The 23,171-nt window shown below is 39.1% G+C and overlaps 2 protein-coding genes across 2 annotated transcripts in view; one reads left to right on the top strand and one right to left on the bottom strand.

Annotated features, from left to right (window-relative positions):
* The first annotated feature begins 691 nt into the window (after positions 1 to 691).
* LOC115217574 (5' exonuclease Apollo-like) lies at positions 692 to 5,750 on the top strand. The gene is made up of 2 exons (XM_029787315.2): positions 692 to 789; positions 3,450 to 5,750. The coding sequence occupies exon 2, from the start codon at positions 3,459 to 3,461 to the stop codon at positions 5,688 to 5,690; it is 2,232 nt and encodes a 743-aa protein (XP_029643175.1). The 5' UTR covers positions 692 to 789; positions 3,450 to 3,458; the 3' UTR covers positions 5,691 to 5,750.
* A 2,488-nt stretch (positions 5,751 to 8,238) lies between these two features.
* LOC115217272 (leucine-rich repeat and guanylate kinase domain-containing protein-like) overlaps positions 8,239 to 23,171 on the bottom strand; it is a 31,560-nt gene continuing 16,627 nt past the window's right edge. Inside the window, exons 8-16 of the mRNA XM_029786914.2 lie at positions 21,588 to 21,755; positions 20,318 to 20,424; positions 19,720 to 19,839; positions 17,457 to 17,553; positions 15,762 to 15,875; positions 12,845 to 13,046; positions 11,507 to 11,661; positions 10,238 to 10,323; positions 8,239 to 8,889 (exon numbers count right to left, since the gene is read on the bottom strand). Coding sequence (XP_029642774.1) covers positions 8,364 to 8,889; positions 10,238 to 10,323; positions 11,507 to 11,661; positions 12,845 to 13,046; positions 15,762 to 15,875; positions 17,457 to 17,553; positions 19,720 to 19,839; positions 20,318 to 20,424; positions 21,588 to 21,755 — 1,575 coding nt within the window. The 3' untranslated portion in view covers positions 8,239 to 8,363. The remainder of the gene's footprint in view (positions 8,890 to 10,237; positions 10,324 to 11,506; positions 11,662 to 12,844; positions 13,047 to 15,761; positions 15,876 to 17,456; positions 17,554 to 19,719; positions 19,840 to 20,317; positions 20,425 to 21,587; positions 21,756 to 23,171) is intronic.

Here is a 23,171-nt window from a genome sequence, read left to right as displayed (position 1 = left end):
CCCCCTGGCAAATTAAAAAAAAAAATTTTTTTCCCAAAAAACTCACCTTTTCGGATACGGAGATTCTGGAAAATTGCCAAAAATCGGAATTTTGAAATTCCACCCCCTACTCCCTCCCCCCAAATTCTTCATTTTTCACTCTTTTCCGTAACCCTAACCCTAAAATCCCAACCCTAACCCTAAAACCCTAACCTTATCCATAAGTAGAAACATTTTTGGAAATTTTTTTTTCAAAATCATATTTTGAAAACAAAAAAAATTCTGCAAAAAGTTAAAAATGAAGAATTTAGGGAGGGGGGAGAGGTAATTTCAAAATGCCGATTTTTGCCAATTTTTTTGCAGATTCGTATTCTGCCGAAAAAGTTGGCCATAGTATATATATTTCTTTACTGCCTACAAGGGGCTAAACACAGAGAGGATAAACAAGGACAGACATAGGTATTAAGTCGATTACATCGACCCCAGTGCGTAACTGGTACTTATTTAATTGACCCCGAAAGGATGAAAGGCAAAGTCGACCTCGGCGGAATTTGAACTCAGAACGTAACGGCAGACGAAATACGGCTACGCATTTCGTCCGGCGTGCTAACGTTTCTGCCAGAAGGTTGAAAGCTGATATTTTAAAGAAGTCCAGAAGTTAACAAAATAAGTGACCGGAGAGTTACGATAAGGGGGAGAGCACTGCGAATGACTTATTTAAACGGCGCCAAATGTCCGAAACCCGTGTTTTTGTTTATTCCCAATATTTGGGGATGGAGACTGAACGTCGATAGCAAACTTATTTGAAAGGTAAACAACCAGTTTTGCACACACATAAATAAGCTTCTGTCTTCCTGTTATCTCTAGTGTCAGTTAAATTATTGTTTTATCAAGGATTTTACGGAATATAATACTTTACTTTAGTTAATGTAGTTAGAGTTTTTTTACTTGTAAGCTATGAAAATATTTGAGTCAAAATATGAGATATTAAGTCAATACTGTTGAGACAAGACACACCTTTTCTCAATGTGTGTATGTATGTATATATGTATGCATATATATATATATATATGTGTGTATATATATATGTATGTATGTATGCATATATATATGTATGCATATATATATATGTATGCATATATATATATACACGTATATATATATACATACATATATATATACATAAATATATATATATATATACATATATACATAAATATATATATATATATATATAATATATATATATATATATATATAGGCGATCTTAAAACGAAGGATGACCATATATATATATATATATAAAGGGGTTTGTATGATTGTGTATAGAGGGATATATGTTATTCAAAGGAATTCCAACTCTGTCTGTTTTCTATGTTTTATTTATATTCTTTATAATATTAATGTAGAATATATAGTATAAATAGTATATATAGTGTGAAATGAAATGAAGTATTGATAGTCTTATTGAATAGATGAAATATTGAATATAAAATATTAAGGGGCTAGTATGCTTTCTTGCATTATAGCAGTCTTCAAGGTCCCAGGTTGTGACAGGAGGGTTTCAACTGCCTTTAAAATATGTATGTATGTATGTGTGCATATATATATATATATATATAAAAATAAATCTCTGAGCGAGGTATAAACAAACATGACATCGTGAGGTATATTTGCCACTTAAATGTGGCTAACCTTTAAGGGTGGATGCTATTGTAACTTGTAGCCCTAGGAGGACACCTCCTCCACCTGGCTATTGACACACTTTCTGTGCCCTATCAGTATATATATATTATTCAAAGGAATTCCAACTCTGTCTGTTTTTTATGTTGTATTTATATTTTTTATAATATTAATGTAGAATCTAGAATATATTTAGTATAAATAATATATATATAGTAAAATGAAATGAAGTATTGATTGTCTTATTGAATATCAAACATTAAGGGACCTGTGTACTTTCTTGCATTTTAGCAGTCTTCAAGGTCCCAGGTCGTGACAGGAGGGTTTCATTTGGATGTGCGAATTCTGCTTGAATTAGGAAACGGTTGCGATTGGAATTTTGTAAATAGAATAAGGCTTATAATTCTGTTTACCATATATTATATAAAATTCCTTTCTAACAGTTCCACTCGACTTTGTCAAGTTGAGAGCAAATGATAAAAAAGAATAATAATAATAATTGGCGATATTTGGCTTTTGGGTATATATTTTGCAAGTTTGACAATTTCGTGAAAATACGAAAATAGATTTGGTTATTCCGAGGAAGCGAACGGAATAAATAAAAGCTTAACTGTTGCTAAATAAAATACAATATTAATGGATTAAAGCTAAACTTTGGCACAAGAGATTGTCGCGTGCAAACCAGGAATTTGTCAAAGAATTGATGATATAAACACAGGCTTTTACAATTTTTGGCCTAAAGACAGATGTGTTCCCCTTCATCTTCCTCCATCCTCCGTTGATTTCCTTATTTTTCATAACTCTTTGAAAAATGCCTTTTCATGTGGTGTAGGTCACGATTATATTTCCGCCGAGGTCAATTTTGCCTTTCATCCTTTCGGGGTCGATAAATAAAGTACCAGTTTCGCACGGGGGGGGGGCGATATAATCGACTCAATCCCTTCGTCTGTCCTTATTTGTCCCCTCTATGTTTCGCCCCTTGTGGGCAGTAAAGAAATATATATTGCTATTTGTGGAAACGTTTTCGGAGACGGGGAGAGAAATTTTGGATAATTCACACAACTTCGGTTCCTCATAACTTTCTGGGGGGGGGGGATATTTTTGTTAAAACAAAGTCAATGTATGTCATTTACTGGGCCCACTTGTTGTCTTTTTCATATTAAATTCCAATATAATTGTCATTTACTCGTATTTATACGAGTATAAATGCTTATAAGTATTTCGTTATGAGATCAAATTCCGCCGAGATCGTATTTATAGAATATTTGGATCTTTTCGGTTTGAACGGCAGTTTTTTTTTAAATACTTTCCACGCAACTAAACACTTTTAAACTTCGTATACTGGTAGAATGTGTTTATAAAACATCTTTTTCTCTTGACTTTATTGAGAAAATTCTATAGTTGTAAGATATTTGTTTGTTTTTTTTTCTTCAATTTCTGCAATTTCAACCAATCAATGACGTCTATTGAGGTGAAAACATTCTGTGCCGTATGAATATGTCCCTCGTTTAAGAAACAGATTGGGTTTATTTACATTTCTAAAGAAAAAAAAGATACCCTTCCCGCCACTCCTAACCCTAACCCTAAAACAGATTGAAATGCAATAGATCGATACTAGGGTCATAATTATGGGTGACAATTTCATATGACACCGCTAGAAAAAAACTGCCGTTCAAACCGAAAAGATCCAAATAATTTACTCCTATTTATTTGCTTATGTATTTCTTCATTCATTATTTTCTTCTAATTTCATTTTTTTTTCTTTTTTTTTCTTTTTGGTTCCCAAGGAAACCACAATGAACGGACACATTATCAAAGGCACTCCTATTGCAGTGGATTTCTGGCAGATTCGTAAATGTCCTGATGCTAAACTATTTTTCCTGACACATTTCCACAGTGACCATACAGTCGGCCTCACATCTTCTTGGAATCAGCCAATCTACTGCTCCAAAGTAACAGGAGACCTCATTTGTAAAAAATTTAATGTCGCTCGAGAATTAATCCGACCTTTGGAGCTAAACACTCCGGTTTTAATCCCTGTCGACGCTACGTATACTGAGACGGTTACTGTCGTAGCAGTTGATGCTAACCATTGCCCCGGATCAGTTATGTTCTTGTTTCAAGGTTACTTTGGTTGTATGCTTTATACCGGTGACTTTCGGTATGAACCTAAGGTAATAACCGACTCTTATTTGTCGTCACTTAGTTGTAGTGTTGATACTTTATATCTCGACAATACTTTTTGTGATCCAAAATGTGCGTTTCAATCTCGTAGGCAAGCTAAAGACTGGATTACGGAATTGATCAGTTATTATCCAGGACACGATATCATTTTCGGTATGAAAAGCTTAGGCAAACCAAATCTACTCATTGAAATCGCAAAGCATTTTCAGGAATTTATCGCCGTACCTCAGAAAATGTTTGAATATTTTGAACTTATCGAAACCCCTGATGTTTTTCAAATTGACACTGCTGAACAGGAATGCCGAATTCGGGTTGTTCCTTTTTACTTAGTAACAGAGAAGTATTTAGATAAATTAACGAGAGAAACAATTGCAATATTTCCAACAGCAATTTATGAAGGGCTTGATGGCTCTCCATATTGCAACCAAAATAATATTTATGTGATACCTTATTCAGATCATAGCTCATATCCAGAGCTTGTAGAATTTGTTAAAAGAATTAGTCCCAAGCAAATAATTCCAATTGTTAAAGCTAACACAAAAGGACCATTTAATATTTCAGTAGCTCATCGTGCAGATATGAGTTGTTTTAATCAATACCTTTCCACGAGTCCCATCAAAAAGTATACCATGCCAACTTTCCTTAAAAGCTCCATTGGAGATAATGCCAAAAAAATTCTGTCCTCAGCTGCTAAAAAGAAAATCCAAAGACATGTCCTAAAACGTCATATTCCCAAAGGAGTTGTTTTTGAATCTCCCACAAAATCATCTCCAACCAAACCAGAAGAGAAAAGCGATCGCTTAGAACCAAAAATAAATGAAGAAAACCATAAAAATATTCCATCAGTCTCAGGGAATTCTCCAAACAGTTCTAAAACTGACTCTAATAGTAAGACTGTAGAAGCTTTACAAACGTCTTCCCTAAATATAGTAAACAAGAATTCTGACTGTGATAGACAAGATACAGTAACAGGAATTTCAATTACGAAGACTCCAACTAAAAGTAATAAGCAAAAAAAAGGCATTGGAAGGAATTCAGAAATACCTGATGCTTCAAAAGAAAATTTTGCTGAAAAAATTTCGTTATTTGAAAATCAATCACAACAGAATTCTGATAATATTGAACAACATGAGGACCCAGTCCCACTTTCTGATCGAAATGTAACCGAAAATATTTGCAGAACAAATGTAAATAATGGCGAACGGTCAGAAAAGTCTTTAAAAATATCAACAACTACTGCAAACTGCAGACAGCAATTACCAATGATTGAACAGTTAAGTGAAATCTCACCAAGCAACAAATTAGACAAAAGAAGGAAAGAAACTGAGAACGCCGGTGATGAAGAATTTGTTGCTGAATCTTTAGAGGATGACAGTTCATCATCCAACAGTAATACATCAACAATATATTATTTAAACGAACCAGATGTAGTCGAAGAAAACACAGGTAAAAAAAAAGGTGTTTCTTCAAAGAAACGCAAACTGCCATTGTCTGTTGGGCAACATTCAAAAGACTACTCTAAACTCTTTAAGAGACCTAAAGAAGTCGCCGACGTTGATTTTGAACCAGGAAGTTTTGATTCTAGTTCGTGCGCTTTGCCAAGCAATGGAAATTGTATAATGGCAAAGCAGTCTAATAATCAATGTCGGAGGCTTGTATCTAGTTATTTTGAACAGGATAAAAACTCAGTTGAAAATAACCCCTCTACATCAAGATCTTCATTAGACTACACAACCAAACATGTCCTTTCACGGTGTCATGAACTGGAACCCTCTTTGATTGAGAAGTATCAAAATATTATTGAGAAATTTGTTTTAAAACAAAGAGAAATTAATTTACTTTGAAAAGAACCTTTAAATAGATTCTATAAATTTATCAAAATTAAAATGTAAATTAATTACTAATGTAAAATGAATTTATTAACCCTTCTGTTTATTGTGATCTGTGTATTCTATTGAAAATACATCACAAAAGAATTGTGATGGAAAAACATCTCAATTTCCAAGTTAAAGTTTCTTTGGTGTTTAAAATATCAGTTACATCAATTAAACACTCTATTTTGCAGTTTGTTTTTCTGTTGTTGATAATGGGTTGGATGGGTCAGCCAGGTATCACATTAACACTTATTCCAAAATTTTTTCATCTCGTCTGTGCAGCCCATCATTTTTAGATCTGACTTCATTATTTGTCCCCATATATTCATGTCCTTCCTCTTAACTTAACCCTTTAGCATTTAAACTGGCCGTAATTAGCCCTAATTTTCCATGTGTTTTATACAAAAACTGACCAAATTTAGCCTCTCACACCTACCCAACAATGTCATTCTATAGGCGTAGGAGTGGCTGTGTGGTAAGTAGCTTGCTTACCAACCACATGGTTCCGGGTTCAGTCCCATTGCATGGCACCTTGAGTAAGTGTCTCCTACTATAGCCTCAGGCCAACCAGAGCCTTGTGAGTGGATTTGGTAGATGGAAACTGGAAGAAGCCTGTCATATATATGTATGCGTGTCTATGTTTGTGTTTCTGTTTGGCACCCCACCATCGCTTGACAACCGATGCTGGTGTGTTTACATCCCCGTACCTTAGCAGTTCGGCAAAAGAGACCGATAGTATAAGTACTAGGTTTACAAAGAATAAGTCCTGGGGTTGATTTGATCGACTAAAGGTGGTGCTCCAGCATGGCCACAGTCAAATGACTGAAACAAGTAAAAAAAAAAAAAATAATTTCATTGAAACTTTGAGGCTACTGAGTCAAGTACATCGACATCAAAATAAATTATCAAATGGAAATTGTAGTTGTGATACCTGTGATGGTGGCATGTAGAAAGCACCAACCGATCGTGGCCGTTTCCAGCCTCCCCTGGCACTTGTGCCAGTGGCACTTAAAAGCACTCACTACACTCACGGAGTTAGTTAGTTAGTTAATTTTTTGGCCCAAAAAGCGAAAAAGCAAGGCCATGTAGGGGGACATAGAGTTATGTACAGGGTGGTGTTCATGTAAAGAGTTCAGGCCACTTGTGGTCAAGGGAGACTTTGAACCGAGCGGTCGACGGCATCTTCACCATCTCGTCCAGCAGCTTATTCCACGGATCCACAACCCGGACGGAGAAAGCCCCTCTCCTTCGATTGAGATGAAATCATCGCAGATAGAGCTTTTCGGAATGACCCCCGCAGCCGACGCTCGGCCTTAGGAAGGGCATCCAGCTGTAGAAACACTGCCAGATTAGACTGGAGCCTGGTGCAGCCTCCTGGCTTCCCAGTCCCCAGTCGAACCGTCCAACCGTTGCTAGCACGGAAAACGGACGTTAAACGATGATGATGATGATGATTAGTGACTACCCTGAACATAGGCACAGGAGTGGCTGTGTGATAAGTAGCTTGCTAACCAACCACATGGTTCCGGGTTCAGTCCCACTGCGTGGCATCTTGGGCAAGTGTCTTCTGCTATAGCTCCGGGCCGACCAATGCCTTGTGAGTGGATTTGGTAGACGGAAACTGAAAGAAGCCTGTCGTATATATATATATATATATATATATATATATGTGTGTGTTTGTGTCCCCCTAGCATTGCTTGACAACCGATGCTGGTGTATTTACGTCCCCGTCACTTAGCGGTTCGGCAAAAGAGACCGATAGAATAAGTCCTGGGGGTTGATTTGCTCGACTAAAGGCGGTGCTCCAGCATGGCCGCAGTCAAATGGCTGAAACAAGTAAAAGAGTAAAGAGAGAGTACACCAATTTGAGCAGTGCATACGGGGTGGGGGTGGGGGTTTAGTGCATTAAAGCATATAATATTTAAAGCAACTTTGCATGTAGAACCCTAGGATCATAGCTTTACTCAACCAGAACTGAACTGAGGTTAACCCTTTCGTTACTGTATTTATTTTGAGATGCTCTGTGTTTCTTTCAGTTATTTTAAATATAACAAAGAATTTAGTAAAATAACTTAGTTATCATTAAGCTAGTGTTAGGAACATAAATTGTGACTAAGGTTTGGTGGAAGATTTTAATTCAAAACTTATGAAAACAAGACATTTGTACTCAGAGCCAGAGCTGGACTCAGCCAGGTTTGTAACGAAAGGGTTAACCCTTTAGCATTCAGACTACTCTGTCAAATGCAATGTTTGTTCATTCACACTGTTTAACCCTTTCGTTACTGTATTTATTTTGAGATGCTCTGTATTTCTTTCAATTAATTTTAAATATAACAAAGAATTTAGTAAAATTACTTAGTTATCATTAAACTAGTGTTGGGAACATAAATTGTGACTAAGGTTTGGTGCAAGACTTTAATTCAAAACTTATGAAAACAAGAGGGGCCAGAGCTGGTTTCAGCCGGGTTGGTAACGAAAGGGTTAAACATCATCATTGCCAGTCTCCGAAAATTCTGCTGATTGTATTTTAGAATGAAGATTGTTGAAGATATAACACATTTTAAGTCTCTTTTGTTAAAATGAAAAATGTCAAAATTTATAACATAAATTTTTTCTGAGTAATTATCCTTAATAGCAATTACATCAAATCGTAGAAGTATGTATTGGGGGTACAACTGTATGCTTGGCTGAACCCAGTCGAACAGGTACATGACTTTCACTAAGCGATTTAGCTTTTGGCACTTCTTGAAGACGAGTGTCAGGATGTTTGGTTTTGGCATCATATTTATCAACTAACTGGCTTAATTTATCATAATGACCAGTCGTGTCATTATCATACATTTTAGGCTTAGATGTCCGGTATTTCAGTCTACTATTTGTCTCTACACTATTTACTAAAACGCCTGAACAGCTCTTGAAATCGCCATGAATGTCCACTATTTTTTCTAGATTTAATGCTGTTCCCCTCCTGGAACCTCTGTAGATTCTCTCGAATTCTTCGAATTCTAACGATGCTCTTCTCACGATGTCACTTGGAACTTCCTCGGGTTCTGTTATAATTCCTCTCGAATCTCTCTGAATATTTTGTAATGCTTTCAAGTCTCTCAGTGCTGAGATTCTGGAATTTCTTCGAGATCTCTCTTCCTCATCTATTTCCATGCAAGACGATCTGAAATACAAAACACATGTTTTTCGTTTATAGTGATTTCTTTCGATGAAGCTCAAGGTTCTAGGTTTAGAGGGATGGAGAAGTGGGACGATGTAAGGTCCTCAAAGATACAGACAATGTAAGTCATGTAAAACTGTTTTAACCAGGAATCGAAAGTAGATTGTAAACATGGTTTGGCATTGTGCTGGTATGGGTTGTTGTTGTTAAGCAACAAGACAGGTAAGGGTGATTAGGTGATGGTCTAGGGCTTAGGGGCGGGAGACCCCAGACCTTGTAAAAAAAAAAAACTTTGGTCATCTTGTAGTCGAGGGCTCTTCGTTGACGCTCGATGCCACTGGGAGGTGGCCCTCGAAGTCGCTGGAAATGGAGATCTCCAGGTCCAAATTCCTGAACAAAATCCACTCTCACGGCTTCGGTCAGCCCGAGGCTATAGTAGAAGACACTTGCCCAAGGTGCCACGCAGTGGGACTGAACCCGGAACCATGTGGTTGGGAAGCATGCTTCTTACCACACAGCCCCTATTTTATTTTTACTCTACTAAGAGTATATTACATACCCTTAGGATCTCTTATGTGTCTAAGACTGGCACTATGGATAGCTACATCACTTTATATTGTTTGTTCCTTCTCGAGCCATGCCTGGCTCATAAGGGCCGGTTTTCCAGTTTCCTTGACATATAGGTTCCCCACCTGGATGGGATGCCGGTCTGTCGCAGGTGAGCTGCAAGATGCGGGAGGAAAGAGTGAGAGAAAGTTGTGGCGAAAGAGTCAGCAGAAGTTCGCCATTACCTTCTGCCGGAGCCACGTGGAGCTTAGGTGTTTCACTCATAAACACACACCATCGCCCGGTCTGAGATTCAAACATGCGATCCCTCAACAGCGAGTCCGCTGCTCTAACCACTAGGCCATGTGCCTCCACCACTTTATATTACTAAATTAAATAATGTGCAGGAGTGGCTGTGTGGTAAGTAGCTTGTTTACTAACCACATGGTTCCAGGTTCAGTCCCACTGCGTGGCACCTTGGGCAAATGTCTTCTACTATAGCTTCGGGCCGACCAAAGCCTTGTGAGTGGATTTGGTAGACGGAAACTGAAAGAAGCCCGTCATATATGTATATATATATATATATATGCGTGTGTGTGTTTGTCCTCCTAGCATTGCTTGACAACTGATGCTGGTGTGTTTATGTCCCCGTTACTTAGCGGTTCGGCAAAAGAGACCGATAGAATAAGTACTGGGCTTACAAAAGAATAAGTCCCGGGGTCGAGTTGCTCGATTAAAGGCGGTGCTCCAGCATGGCCGCAGTCAAATGACTGAAACAAGTAAAAGAGTAAAAGAATGTATTTACCGTTCAATTTTTTCGTAGAGTGTTGGTACAACTGCTCGCACTATTTGTTTAGCAACAAACCGACGTCTTTTCACCGATTCCTCTTCCTTTGATTAAGAAGTAAAAATAGAAACATATTCCGTTTTGAGTATTTTAATTTACGAATGTATTTTTGTTCATAACTTTAGTTAACCAAAGCAATAGGAGATTAATTAACGCTGTGACTGCAAAGACCCGGGCTGCTTCCTGCACCAGTTCCGCATAGCCCCTGCCCATTCAAAGTACCCTGGATTCCAGTACGTCCCGCTGTGCTTGAGGAGACCTGTTGAGTCAAGTACATGAACATCAAAATAAATATCAATGGAAATAGTAGTTGTGATACCTGTGCCGGTGGCACATAAAAAGCACCATCCGAACGTGGCCGTTGCCAGCGCCACCTCGACTGGCTTCTGTGCCGGTAGCACATAAAAAGCACTATCCGAACGTGGCTGTTGCCAGCGCTGCCCTGACTGGCTTCTGTGCCGGTGGCACATAAAAAGCACCATCCGAACGTGGCCGATGCCAGCGCTGCCTTGACTGGCTTCTGTGCCGGTGGCACATAAAAAGCACCATCCGAACGTGGCCGTTGCCAGTGCCGCCCTGGCTGGCTTCCGTGCTGGTGGCACGTTAAAAGCTCCAACTGATCGTGGCCGATGCCGGACCCCCCTGGCACCTGTGCAGGTGGCACGTAAAAAGCACCCACTACACTCGCGGAGTGGTTGGTGTTAGGAAGGGCATCCAGCTGTAGAAACTCTGCCAGATCAGACTGGAGCCTGGTGCAGCGCTTGGCTTCCCAGACCCCAGTTGAACCGTCCAACCCGTGCTAGCGCGGAAAACGGACGTTAAACGATGATGATGATGATGATGATGATGATCCTTCTCGAGCCATGCCAGGCTCATAAGGGCCAGTTTCCTGGTTTCAGTAGCGTAGAAATTCCCCACCTGGACAAGACACCAAAAAACTCAATTATACTGGCCGAAATCTATCAAAGTTTAACACTATAATCAGGAAGAACTGTTGGAGAAAGTGTTTTAAGTTTTCTTTAGATTAGCTTTACAAGTCAAATAAAAGATTACCAAAGTATTCTTCTCAGAATTAGACCCAAAAGACTATTACATTTTGTCTAAGCAAAGAACAGAATAACTGAGCCAAAAAACTCAAACCAATGACCTTGTGGTCAGAAATAATTCAATACCTTATTCTCAGAACCCTTATTCTTACGAATGACCACCCCCAATAATAATACTTACCACGGTACCTCTCTCAGGAGCTACAAACAAATTCTCTGAAGAGCTAATTGCATTAGATATTGGAGTCATTCGTGTTTCATTATAAATATTTCTTTGTGATGATAGCCATTGCTTGATATAATTTTGCAGATTTTGGTAGGCAACTTCTAAAGAGTCTGAAAGATAAGTCATTAAAATTTGTCTTTTTAATACAAAGTAGATAAAATATTTCAGTGTTGCAATTCTTTACTGATGTTCAAAATAGAGCAAGGAGTCAGTTTGGTGTTTGTTATGAAAATTTATCCAATAAATATGAACAAGGAAATTTACAGTAAAAATCTTAGGAGTTAATTTATAATTTTTTCTCATGGATGTGTGGTTAAGAAGCTTGCTTCCCAGCCTTGTGGTCTTGGGTTCAGTCCCACAGCATGGCGTCTCAAGTAAGTGTCTTCAAAGTGTTCTGAGTTCAAGTTCCGCTAAGGTCAACTTTGCCTTTCATCCTTTCGGAGTCAATTAAATAAGTACCAGTTATGCACTGTGGTCGATATAATCGACTTAATCCATTTGTTTGTCCCCTCTGTGTGTAGCCCCTTGTGGGTAGTAAAGAAATAAGAAACTTCGAGCAAGTGTCTTCAAAGTGGATTTGGTAGATGGAAACTCAAAAAAGCCTGCTATATGAGTGTGTGTGACTGTGTAAAGTGTGTGCATCTTTGTGTTTCCCCCCATCACTGCTTCACAACCAGTGTTGGTTTGTTTATGTCTGGCAAAGGAGGTTGATAGAATAACTACCAAACTTAGAAATAAGTCCTGGGGTCAATTTGTTCTACTAAACCCTTGAAAACAGTGCCTCAGCATGGCCACAGAAACAAGTAAAAGCTAAGAGGTACAATAAAGGTGTTTTCTCGAGGAAACCCAATGCTTACAGCACACAGAAAACATACCTGGTCTGATCTTTGCAGACCAAATACTTATCCATAAATATCACAAATTTATATTTTGTTTTTGGATTTGGTTTGCAAGATGCTTTATATGAGTTTGTGTGTTGAAGCATATTCTGTTGTGTCTGGGGAGAGTCATTTTCTTTTTGTGCCTTATAATGTAACAAACTCACGGGTAAAATTTCCACTTATTTCTTATTCTTATTTTCCTAAAATTTTCGTTGCGTCTTGCAACCTTTTCAATAGTTTTGACTCTCGAGATGCAACGGAAATTTTAGGAAAATAAGAATAAGAAAAAAGTGGAAATTTTACCGGTGAGTGTGTTACAATATAAGGCACAAAAAGAAAATGACTCTCCCCAGACACAACACAAACTTATAGTAACATGAATTAGAAATAGAATAACAAATTTTCATTTTACCTGTTGAAATGAAATGACAGAAAGATCCAGCGTGATTTTGGTTGAATTCAATTAGCTCTTCTCGGCTTTGCAGAGCTTTCGTTATATCAGATTCAGTATAGACACCTAAAGCTTGCATATATTCATTCTGAGCTGTTTCTGATGTATGCAAAGTTAGGATAAACTGAGGCATTAGGACAGTATTTTGGAGGCTTATCATTGCCTGAAATATAAATTGAAAATAAAAGACACTGTCATCGTAATTTCAACTTAGGGCTGGATATGGCTGGCTTAAAATGCTAAAGGGTTAAATCACAGAAATAATATGTAACATGTATTTCCTTTATTGCTTTATTGCCCACAAGGGGCTAAACGTAGAGGGGACAAACAACGACAGACAAAGGGATTAAGTTGATTACATCGACCTCAGTGCATAACTGGTACTTAATTTATCAACCCCTAAAGGATGAAAGGCAAAGTTGACCTCGGCGGAATTTGAACTCAGAACATCAAGGCAGACGAAATACCTATTTCTTTATTACCCACAAGGGGCTAAACATAGAGGGGACAAACAACGACAGACAAAGGGATTAAGTTGATTACATCGACCCCAGTGCGTAACTGGTACTTAATTTATCGACCCCGAAAGGATGAAAGGCAAAGTCGACCTCGGCGGAATTTGAACTCAGAACGTCAAGGCAGAAGAAATACTGCTAAGCATTTCGCCCGGCGTGCTAACGATTCTGCCAGCTCATCGCCTTATATGTAACATTTCTTTGCTTGGTGCTGGTGATATGTCTAGTTTGGTGCCCCAGTTTCCTGTGATAAGATCCTTTTAATCTGACATTGCATGTTTGGCGTTAGGAAGGGCATCCAGCTGTAGAAACACTGCCAGATCTGACTGGCCTGGTGCAGCCTTCTGGCTTCCCAGACCCCAGTTGAACCGTCCAACCCATGCTAGCATGGAAAGCGGACGTTAAACGATGATGATGATGATGATGGAATGATCAAATAATTCCATATCCGAGAGGTATGAGACATTTTGGTGCAGCTGTTTTGGCATTACCGATTCAACAATAGCAACATATGGATGCGAGACCTGGACACTAAAGAAAGCTGACCAGAAAAGAATTAATGCATTCAAGCTTTGGTGTTGGAGAAGACTTTTACGGATTCCATGGACAGCAAGGCTCATCAATGGAGAAGTTCTTAACCAGATCAAGCCGAAACTGTCACTAGAAGCTAGGATCACCAAGCATAGATTGGCATATTTTGGTCATATTATGCAGCGAAAATCCCTGGAGAAGGACATCATGCTCGGAATGGTCAGTGGCAAGAGAGGAAGAGGCCAACCAAGAACCTGCTGGCTTGACACCATCAAGAGTGACACGGGAATGGCCATAGCCAATCTGAAAGAAGCGACCCAGGATAGAACTGACTGGAGAACACTGATCCAACGAGTGACCGAGAGTCGACTTCGACTTAGTGGATAGATAGATAGATTCAACACTGACTCATGTGACATCACACATCTTAATGTTTCTCTCTCTCTCTCTCTCTCCTCCCTCTTTCTCTCTCTCCTTCTTTCTCTCCCCCTCTGTCTGTGAGTATATTTCGCTTTATGTATATGAGGAGAGGGAAAGTGTTTGTCAATTAGTTTCAATTAATAAATCACATCTCCCTCTCTATATATAAAGCTGAAGTTGTCTGTGTGTGGCAGGTTTGGTAGCCTTCAACTAACACTAGCTCCTCTGAGACCCTGCAGCGCAAGTTGACCAAAATTGAAAGTATGATAAAAGAAGGCTTGCTCTTCCTTCCATAGAAGAAAAGATTCAAATCAGACCATGTTAAGACCAAACATTATTTACTTCAAAAAGGTGCTTTTTTCCAACGAAAATCCCTATTTTTTAATGATTTTTTGACTGCTGTGTCGCCATATTTCGGTGTATTTCCACCAGAAAAATGTTCACTTAAAGAGAATAACAAGCTACATAATGCAAAATTTTTACTTTTCAAAACTTCCAATTCTAAAGGGTCGAAACAAACCCAAGCGTCACCGGGCGATACCGCTAGTATATATATATACAGGAGTGGCTGTGTGGTAAGTAGCTTGCTTACCAACCACATGATTCCAGGTTCAGTCCCACTGCGTGGCATCTCGGGCAAGTGTCTTCTGCTATAGCCCCAGGCCGACCAATGCCTTGTGAGTGGATTTGGTAGACGGAAACTGAAAGAAGCCTGTCGTATATATGTATATGTATATATATGTGTGTTTGTGTGTCTATGTTTGTCCCCCTAGCATTGCTTGACGACCGATGCTGGTGTGATTACGTCCCAGTCACTTAGCGGTTCGGCAAAAGTGACCGATAGAATAAGTACTGGGCTTACAAAGTATAAGTCTCGGGGTCGATTTGATTGACTAAAGGTGGTGCTCCAGCATGGCCGCAGTCAAATGACTGAAACAAGTAAAAGAGTAAAAGAGTATATATATGTTAGTTAGTTAGTTAGTTAATTTGGCTCAAAAGCAAATAGCAAGGCCATGTAGGGGGACATGGAGTTAAGTACAGGGTGGTGTTCATGTAAAGAGTTCAGGCCACTTGAGGTCCAGGGAGGCTTTGAACAAAGCGGTCGTCGGCATCTTTACCATCTCGTCCGGCAGCTTGTTCCACGGATCCGCAACCCGGACGGAGAAAGCTCCTCTCCTTCGATTGAGATGAAATCGTCGCAGGTAGAGCTTTTCGGAATGACCCCGCAGCCAACGCTCTGGAGCAGGAGTGAAGAACAGCTCTTTCGAGAGGTTACACTTTCCGTTTATGATGTTGTGGGCGAGAATGAGATCACTACGGCGGCGGCGTTTTTCAAGAGAATACATATATATTAATGAATACAAACAGTAAGTTGACAAAAACAAAATAATAATATGTTTCCTTGAACTTACCTCTAGTTGCATATGAGTGATACATGCTTTTCTGTCTTCAGCAAGGTTCTCCAATGTGGTTCTTTTCAATCCAAAATAATCCTTGATATATTTATTTGTTACCAGATATTCACCCTGTATAATACAACGCAACATATGAGAAAAATTCAGTTATACTGAATGGCCATTAGGTTTCACCGAGCATTCTTTATGTGTTACTAGCAGTATCGCCCGGCGTTGCTCGGGTTTGTAAGGGAAATAACTATATAAGCATTTTTAGAGAGTTACTTCCCTTATATAATAGCAAAAATGCATTAAAAATGGAATAAATGATGGTAATTTTTTTTTTAAATCGTAGACTCATCGTAGACATTTTTAGAGAGTTACTTCCCTTATATAATAGCGAAAAAATGCATTAAAATGGAAAAAAATGATGGTAAATTTTTTTTTAAATCGTAGACTCATCGTAGACGCGCGCTAATACCCAGAAGGGCTCGATATGAATCACGGCTTCCATGCCGGTGGCACATAAAAAGCACCAATCCGATTGTGGCTGTTGCCAGCCTCCTCTGGCCCCTGTGCCGGTGGCATGTAAAAAGCACCCACTACACTCATGGAGTGGTTGGCATTAGGAAGGGCATCTAGCTGTAGAAACACTGCCAGATCAGATTGGAGCCTGGTGCATCTTCTGGCTTCCTAGATCCTGATCGAACCGTCCAACCCATGCTAGCATGGAAAATGGATGTTAAACGATGATGATGATGATGATGATGACCACTAAAGTGGACATCCTATATGCTAAACATAGACGTCGAATCTCCATTACCACGAAGAATGTATTCTCAAGAAAAATATCTCAGCAAAATGCCAAAATGTAAAAATGAGCAAGACATTTGTAGAGTGGTTGGCATTAGGAAATGGATCCAACTGTAAAAAACATACCAAAAGAGACAATGGATCCTGGTGTGATCCTTGGTCTTACCAGCTCTGGTCAAACCGTCCAACCCATGCCAACATGGAAAACCCATGCCAAACTCGGAACTTTCAATAACACTGAGGTTTTTCAACCTCTTATCACTATTCCTCCTCAACATGGAAAACAGTTGTTAAATGATTATGATGATGCTAATTATGAATTAAGAATTTTGTACCGGAACACAGCAAAGAGCTTGTATTAGTTGATATTTTTCTTTTTTTGTTTTGTATTTGTCTTCTTTTTTTTGTTGTTAATAATGTACTATAGGCGCAGGAGTGGCTGTGTGGTAAGTAGCTTGCCTACCAACCACATGGTTCTGGGTTCAGTCCCACTGCGTGGCATCTTGGGAAAGTGTCTTCTGCTATAGCCTCGGGCCGACCAAAGCCTTGTGAGTGGATTTGGTAGACGGAAACTGAAAGAAGCCTGTCGTATATATGTATATATATATATATGTATGTGTGTGTGTGTATATGTTTGTGTGTCTGTGTTTGTCCCTCTAGCATTACTTGACAACCGATGCTGGTGTGTTTACGTCCCCGTCACTTAGCGGTTCGGCAAAAGAGACCGATAGAATAAGTACTGGGCTTACAAAGAATAAGTCCCGGGATCGATTAGTTCGACTAAAGGCAGTGCTCCAACATGGCCACAGTCAAATGACTGAAACAACTAAAAGAGTAAAAGAGTAAAGAGTATAGTAAAGAACTTGTCAATTGGAAGAAAATCATTGGAAATAGACTTACACTTTCAACACTCTTCTTATAAGCATTGACAGTAATGAAGTTGAAATCCTTGTTTTCTACTTCTCCAGGATATATGATTCGAGTTGTTTCTGTAATTCTGACATAAAAAAATAAAACAAAATCAATAGTAATTTGATCTTTCTATTCAGCCATTGTCAGTTCATTGCTAGATGAAAGCCTCAGCATCCCATTGTTGGCTTCTTTATGCTGTTTGTAAGGCCTACCTGTCCATGCTGGATAAGTACTCTATATTGATTAAATATAGAGAATCTGCATTAATTAGCGACATACACAAGCATCAACACAAAGAATACAGGTGGAACACTTCCGTCAAAACATGTCAAGTGTCAAAACATTTGTCAAGTGTCAAAACATCTGTCAAGTGTCAAAACATCTGTCAAGTGTCGAAACATCTGTCAAGTGTCAAAACATCTGTCAAGTGTCAAAACATCTGTCAAGTGTCAAAACATCTGTCAAGAGTCAAAACATCTGTCAAGTGTCAAAACATCTGTCAAGTGTCAAAACATCTGTCAAGTGTCAAAACGTCTGTCAAGTGTCAAAACATCTGTCAAGTGTCAAAACGTCTGTCAAGTGTAAACACAACAGTCCAGATATTGTTTGGGACAGACACAAAAGAAGTATGTACCATTATAGAAGGCAGCAGTCCTGCTGATGTAAGTCTCTCTTTGAAAATCAAAGAGAAAGAGAATAACTATAGACAATTGTTTTGAAACTTCCAGCTTCTCTGTCCAGATTATAATAATAATGGTGATGATAAAATTATTGCGTGTAGTCCTCAGGTGCACCACAACTCATCTAAGGTGCATGGACAGTACATAGAATTTTGTACAAAAGTCAGGAAAGTGAACAGTGTATGAGTCAAGATATACATGTGTGCATACGTATGGAGGGGAGATATCAGGTGTAGTGTTGGCAGATTTCAGAAAGCATGGGGCCTTAGGGAGTAACGTCCCTGCCTTCCTGAGCTAGTTTTCCACCACATTTCTTAAAAATCATGGTAGAGGCCTTGGTCTCAAGACCACTCATGTCTAGAAACTGAGGTTGGGAGTAAGCAAGGGCATGCTCCTCATAGAAAATCCAGCTCCAAAAGAGCCTTGTGATAGCAGATGAGAATAATTCAGAAATAATTCAGAACCCCCTCCCCAAAAAAACAAGGAGACACACATACATAAAGCACAAACCTGGTTATGTAGTTAAGAAGCTTGCTTTATGACCCGTTAGTTTAGGGTTCAGTCCCATTGTGTGGAACCCAATGTCTAGGCCTGGGTTGACCAAAGCCTTGTGAATGAATTTGTAAAGTGGAAAATTGACATCTATATATGAGGCTGGCAACTAAGTTCCTGTCGGTTTTTAAATTTTGGAATTTATTGTGTTTTTAAATTTTGGAACCTATTTTTTTCAAGAATTCTATTTTTGAATCATTTGTTTTTTTCTAGTTAATTTATTTAATTTTTGTTTATTTTCAGATCATTAAAATGGAATATCAAGTTAAGAAAAACGAGCATTTTTGACTACTTCTTTTTGCTTTTAATCAAGGTTCTAAGGCTGCAAAAGTTTCTCGGATATTTGTGCTGTGTATCGAGAGTGTTCCATAGCTGAAAGAACCACTCGTGATTGGTATGCCAAGTTAAAAAATGGAAATTTTGACCTTAAAGACGCACCTCATTCTGGCCATCCAATTGAGTTCAATGGAGAGCGATTAAACCAACTTTTGCACGAAAATTCTTGTCAAACGACAAGGGAACTGGCAGAGAAAATGGAATGCTCCTACACAGCTATAGTATGGAGCATGGGTTCTGCATGCCTTAAGTGACAACAACAAAAATCAATGAGCCACAATCTCGCCTAGTTTGCTTGCTCGTCACCACTCAACTCACGGACACAAGCAACGATTCCTTTACCGAATCGTTACTGGCGACGAGAAATGGTGCCTGTACATCAATATGAAGCAGCGTAAGGAATGGCTTAGCCACGGTAAACAAGTGACACCATGCGTGAAACAAGATCTTCATCCACGTAAAACGATGTTGTGCGTATGGTGGGACTGGGAAGGGATTAACCATTACGAATTACTTGAACGGAACCAAACAGTGAACGCGGAACTCTATGTTCAACAGATGTAACTTGCCAGACAAGTTACAGCTCTAAAACAGAATAAATTATGCCGTTCAATTTTCTGTTGATGTGGCCATCTCCACTGTCAATAATATTAAGAAAGGTCAAAGGAATATAAACAACTTACCCAAATCCTAAGTGATTTGGAAAATCATCTGCTAGCCTCATAGCAAGCAATCTGTTTCCACTTCCTTCAGGCCCTACCAATACTATTATAGGGTAATGCTCTTTGATATTGGCAAGTGTTCTGTAAATCAATATTAAAATTGGATTTTAATAGATTAAATAGTGTTAAGTGACAAAATGGTGCTAAGTTTCCAATGATCAAAATGTGTGACTCATTTGAAAGTTTTCTTACTTTAGTTCTTTCTTTTATTACCCACAAGGGGCTAAACACAGAGAGGACAAACAAGGACAGACAAATGGATTAAGTCGATTATATCGACCCCAGTGTGTAACTGGTACAACAACAACAACGAAAAATGCCTTAGGAATGAGAACCCAGGTTTGAAATTTCCCCAAGACACCTGATGAAGGCTGGAGGGTATATCAGCCGAAACATTGTGTTAACAACAAACAAGATGAGGACAAATATCCGTTAAATGTAAATAATGTAAATAATGTACATAATTCCTCATCTCTTAAATATAGAATTGAAATATGATGAATATTACTATTATTGTGACCAAGAAATGGTATGAATTAAAGATGTTGAATTCACTTACATGTTGCGGATTTTATTTGAAGCCAGAAATGCATACATAGTGTGTATCATATGGGAATTGCTGGTAACAACTTCAAGAGAAGGAGAAAACATATTGGTTGCTTCCACCTGAAAAACGAGTCATTGTGTTAATTTTATCATATCTAAATGCAATTTCAGTGAGCAAGACGTTCGGCCATTTCTAGTTTAACTTCAAACATACAAGGATGTGTACATGTATCTCTCTATATGTAAATGGCAAGATGTCTGTGTGTGTGTGTCCTTTATACAAATCCACAATTTTTCAGTTAGAGGGCTCGCACTTTCTATGGTCATTCAAAACCGTCCGAGGGTGGTCGTGCACATCTTTACATTTCCCCAGTCACCCCGTAAAGCCATTGAAAAATCAATAGAAGTGACTTTTTTGTGAATTTTCTATCCAAAACCCAATCAAAATGCCCGAAACTTGATACGCCAATTGAATGACTCAGCGTTGCCGGGTCATAGTGTTAGTTTATATATAAGAGATCCGGCAAGCCAAATGAGACCATAATCTCATGGCCTATGCCAAGGGCGTAATCAGCCCACTTATGCATACCTTTTCCTTCTTTGGACACTAAAACTCTGCTTGCGAAGACCTGTTGAGGCAAGTGAAATCAAAATCAAATTCGATGACTGGCGTCTGTGCTAGCAGGGTGCAAAGAGCACCATACGAGTGTGATCATTGACAGAGCGGCTAACCAGCTTCAGTGCCAGTGGCACTTAAAAGGCACCATTCAAGCGTGATCATTACCAGTATCGCCTTACTGGCACTTGAGCCCCGTGCTAGTAGGGTATTAAGAGCACCATCTGAGTGTGATCATTGCCAGAGCGGCTATCTGGCCTCCATGCCGGTGGCACGTAAAAGACACCATTTGAGCATGATCGTTACCAGCATCACCTTACTGGCACCTGTGCTTGTGGCATGTGTAAAACATTCGAGTAAGGTCATTGCCAGTACTGACTGGCCCCTGTGCCAGTGGCATGTAAAAGCACCCACTACACTGTCGGAGTGGTTGGCATTAGGAAGGTCATCCAGCTGTAGAAACTCTGCCAGATCAGATTGGAGCCTGATGCAGCCATCTGGTTCACTTGTCCTCAGTCAAATCGTCCAACCCATGCTAGCATGGAAAACGGACGTTAAATGATGATGATGATGATGATGAAGAGAGTATTGGATTTTAGAGGTCATCCTTGTTATGGTGTTAATAACATGAACTTAAAAAGAAATGTTGAAATGAATGTCAACTTACTTTATCATGGATAGAAACTGGAGAGCCATTTAGTTCCAGGAGTCGTTGGATATGAAATAAGATGATCTTACTACAGTTTGGAACATCTTCAATTGGATTTTTAAGAATGGTAAAAATGCGAAGCAACGGAAGGCCATTTATATGTAAGATTTCATCAATGGATTTTATCTGGAAAGAAGATGGTACACTAAGGTCACAAACACAAACAGTAGAGATGGTTACTTTCATTAGCTTTTATATGTACACAGATATATAATGCAGCAAGCTGGCAGATTATAAGGTGGCGAGCTGGCAGATTATAAGGCGGCAAGCTGGTAGATTATAAGGTGGCGAGCGAGCAGATTATAAGGCAGTGGGCTGGCAGATTATAAGGCAGTGAGTGGGCAGAAACGTTAGCACGCCAGGCGAAATGCTTAGCAGTATTTCATCTGTCACTACGTTCAAAGTTCAAATTCCACCGAGGTTGACTTTACCTTTCATCCTTTCGGGGTCGATAAATAAAGTACCAGTTATGCACTGGGGTCGATGTAATCGACTTAATCCGTTTGTTTGTCCTTGTTTGTCCCCTCTATGTTTAGTCCCTTGTGGGCAATAAAGAAATATATATGTACACAGATATGGCTTGTGGTTAAAAAGCTTGTTCCTTAATCACGTGGTCTCAGGTTCAGTCCAACTGTATGGTACCTTGGGAAAGTGTCTTCTGGTATAGCCATCCCAAGCTGACCAAAGGTTAGTGAGTGGATTTGGTAGAGAGAAACTGGAAAAGTCTGTCAGGCACAGGAGTGGCTGTGTGGTATGTAGCTTACTTACCAACCACATGGTTCCAGGTTCAGTCCCACTGCATGTCTTTTACTATAGCCTTGGGCTGACCAAAGCCTTGTGAGTGGATTTGGGAGACAAAAACTGAAAGAAGCCAGTCGTATACATGTATATAAATATACGTGTGTGTTTGTGAGGGGGGTTGTCCCCACCCACCAACATCGCTTGACAACCAATGCTGGTGCATTTACATCCCTGTATCTTAGCAGTTTGGCAAAAGAAACCGATGGAATAAGTACTAGGATTACAAAGAATAAGTCCTGGAGTTGATTTGCTCAACTAAAGGTAGTGCCCCAGCATGGCCACAGTCAAAATGATTGAAACAAGTAAATCTCATCTCATCTAGGTTGTCCCATAGGATTCCCCAAAAGTAAAAGAATCAAAGAACATCCTCATCATCATAATTTAGTGTCTGTTTTCCATGCTTTGATTTTGATGATGTAAAAAACATCCCAATCTACTCTTTAAAGTGGTTGGCATTTGGAAGGACATCCAGCTGTAAAAACCATGCCAAAACAGATAGTGGAGCTTGGTAGAGATCCCTCTGGCCTAACAGCTCCTACCAAACCATCCAACCCATGCCAGGATAGAAGATGGGCATTAAATGATGATGATGATGATGAATTTCAAGCAACTTTTACTAGTACTAACAGTATTGCCTGGCGTTGCTCGGGTTTGTTTCGACCCTTTAGAATTGGAATTTTTGAAAAGTAAAAATTTTGCATTATGTAGCTTGTTATTCTCTTTAAGTGAACATTTTTCTGG

This window comes from Octopus sinensis, linkage group LG11, assembly GCF_006345805.1.
Source record: "Octopus sinensis linkage group LG11, ASM634580v1, whole genome shotgun sequence".
NCBI lineage: Eukaryota > Metazoa > Mollusca > Cephalopoda > Octopoda > Octopodidae > Octopus > Octopus sinensis.
This window is presented reverse-complemented; position numbering and strand designations above follow the sequence as displayed.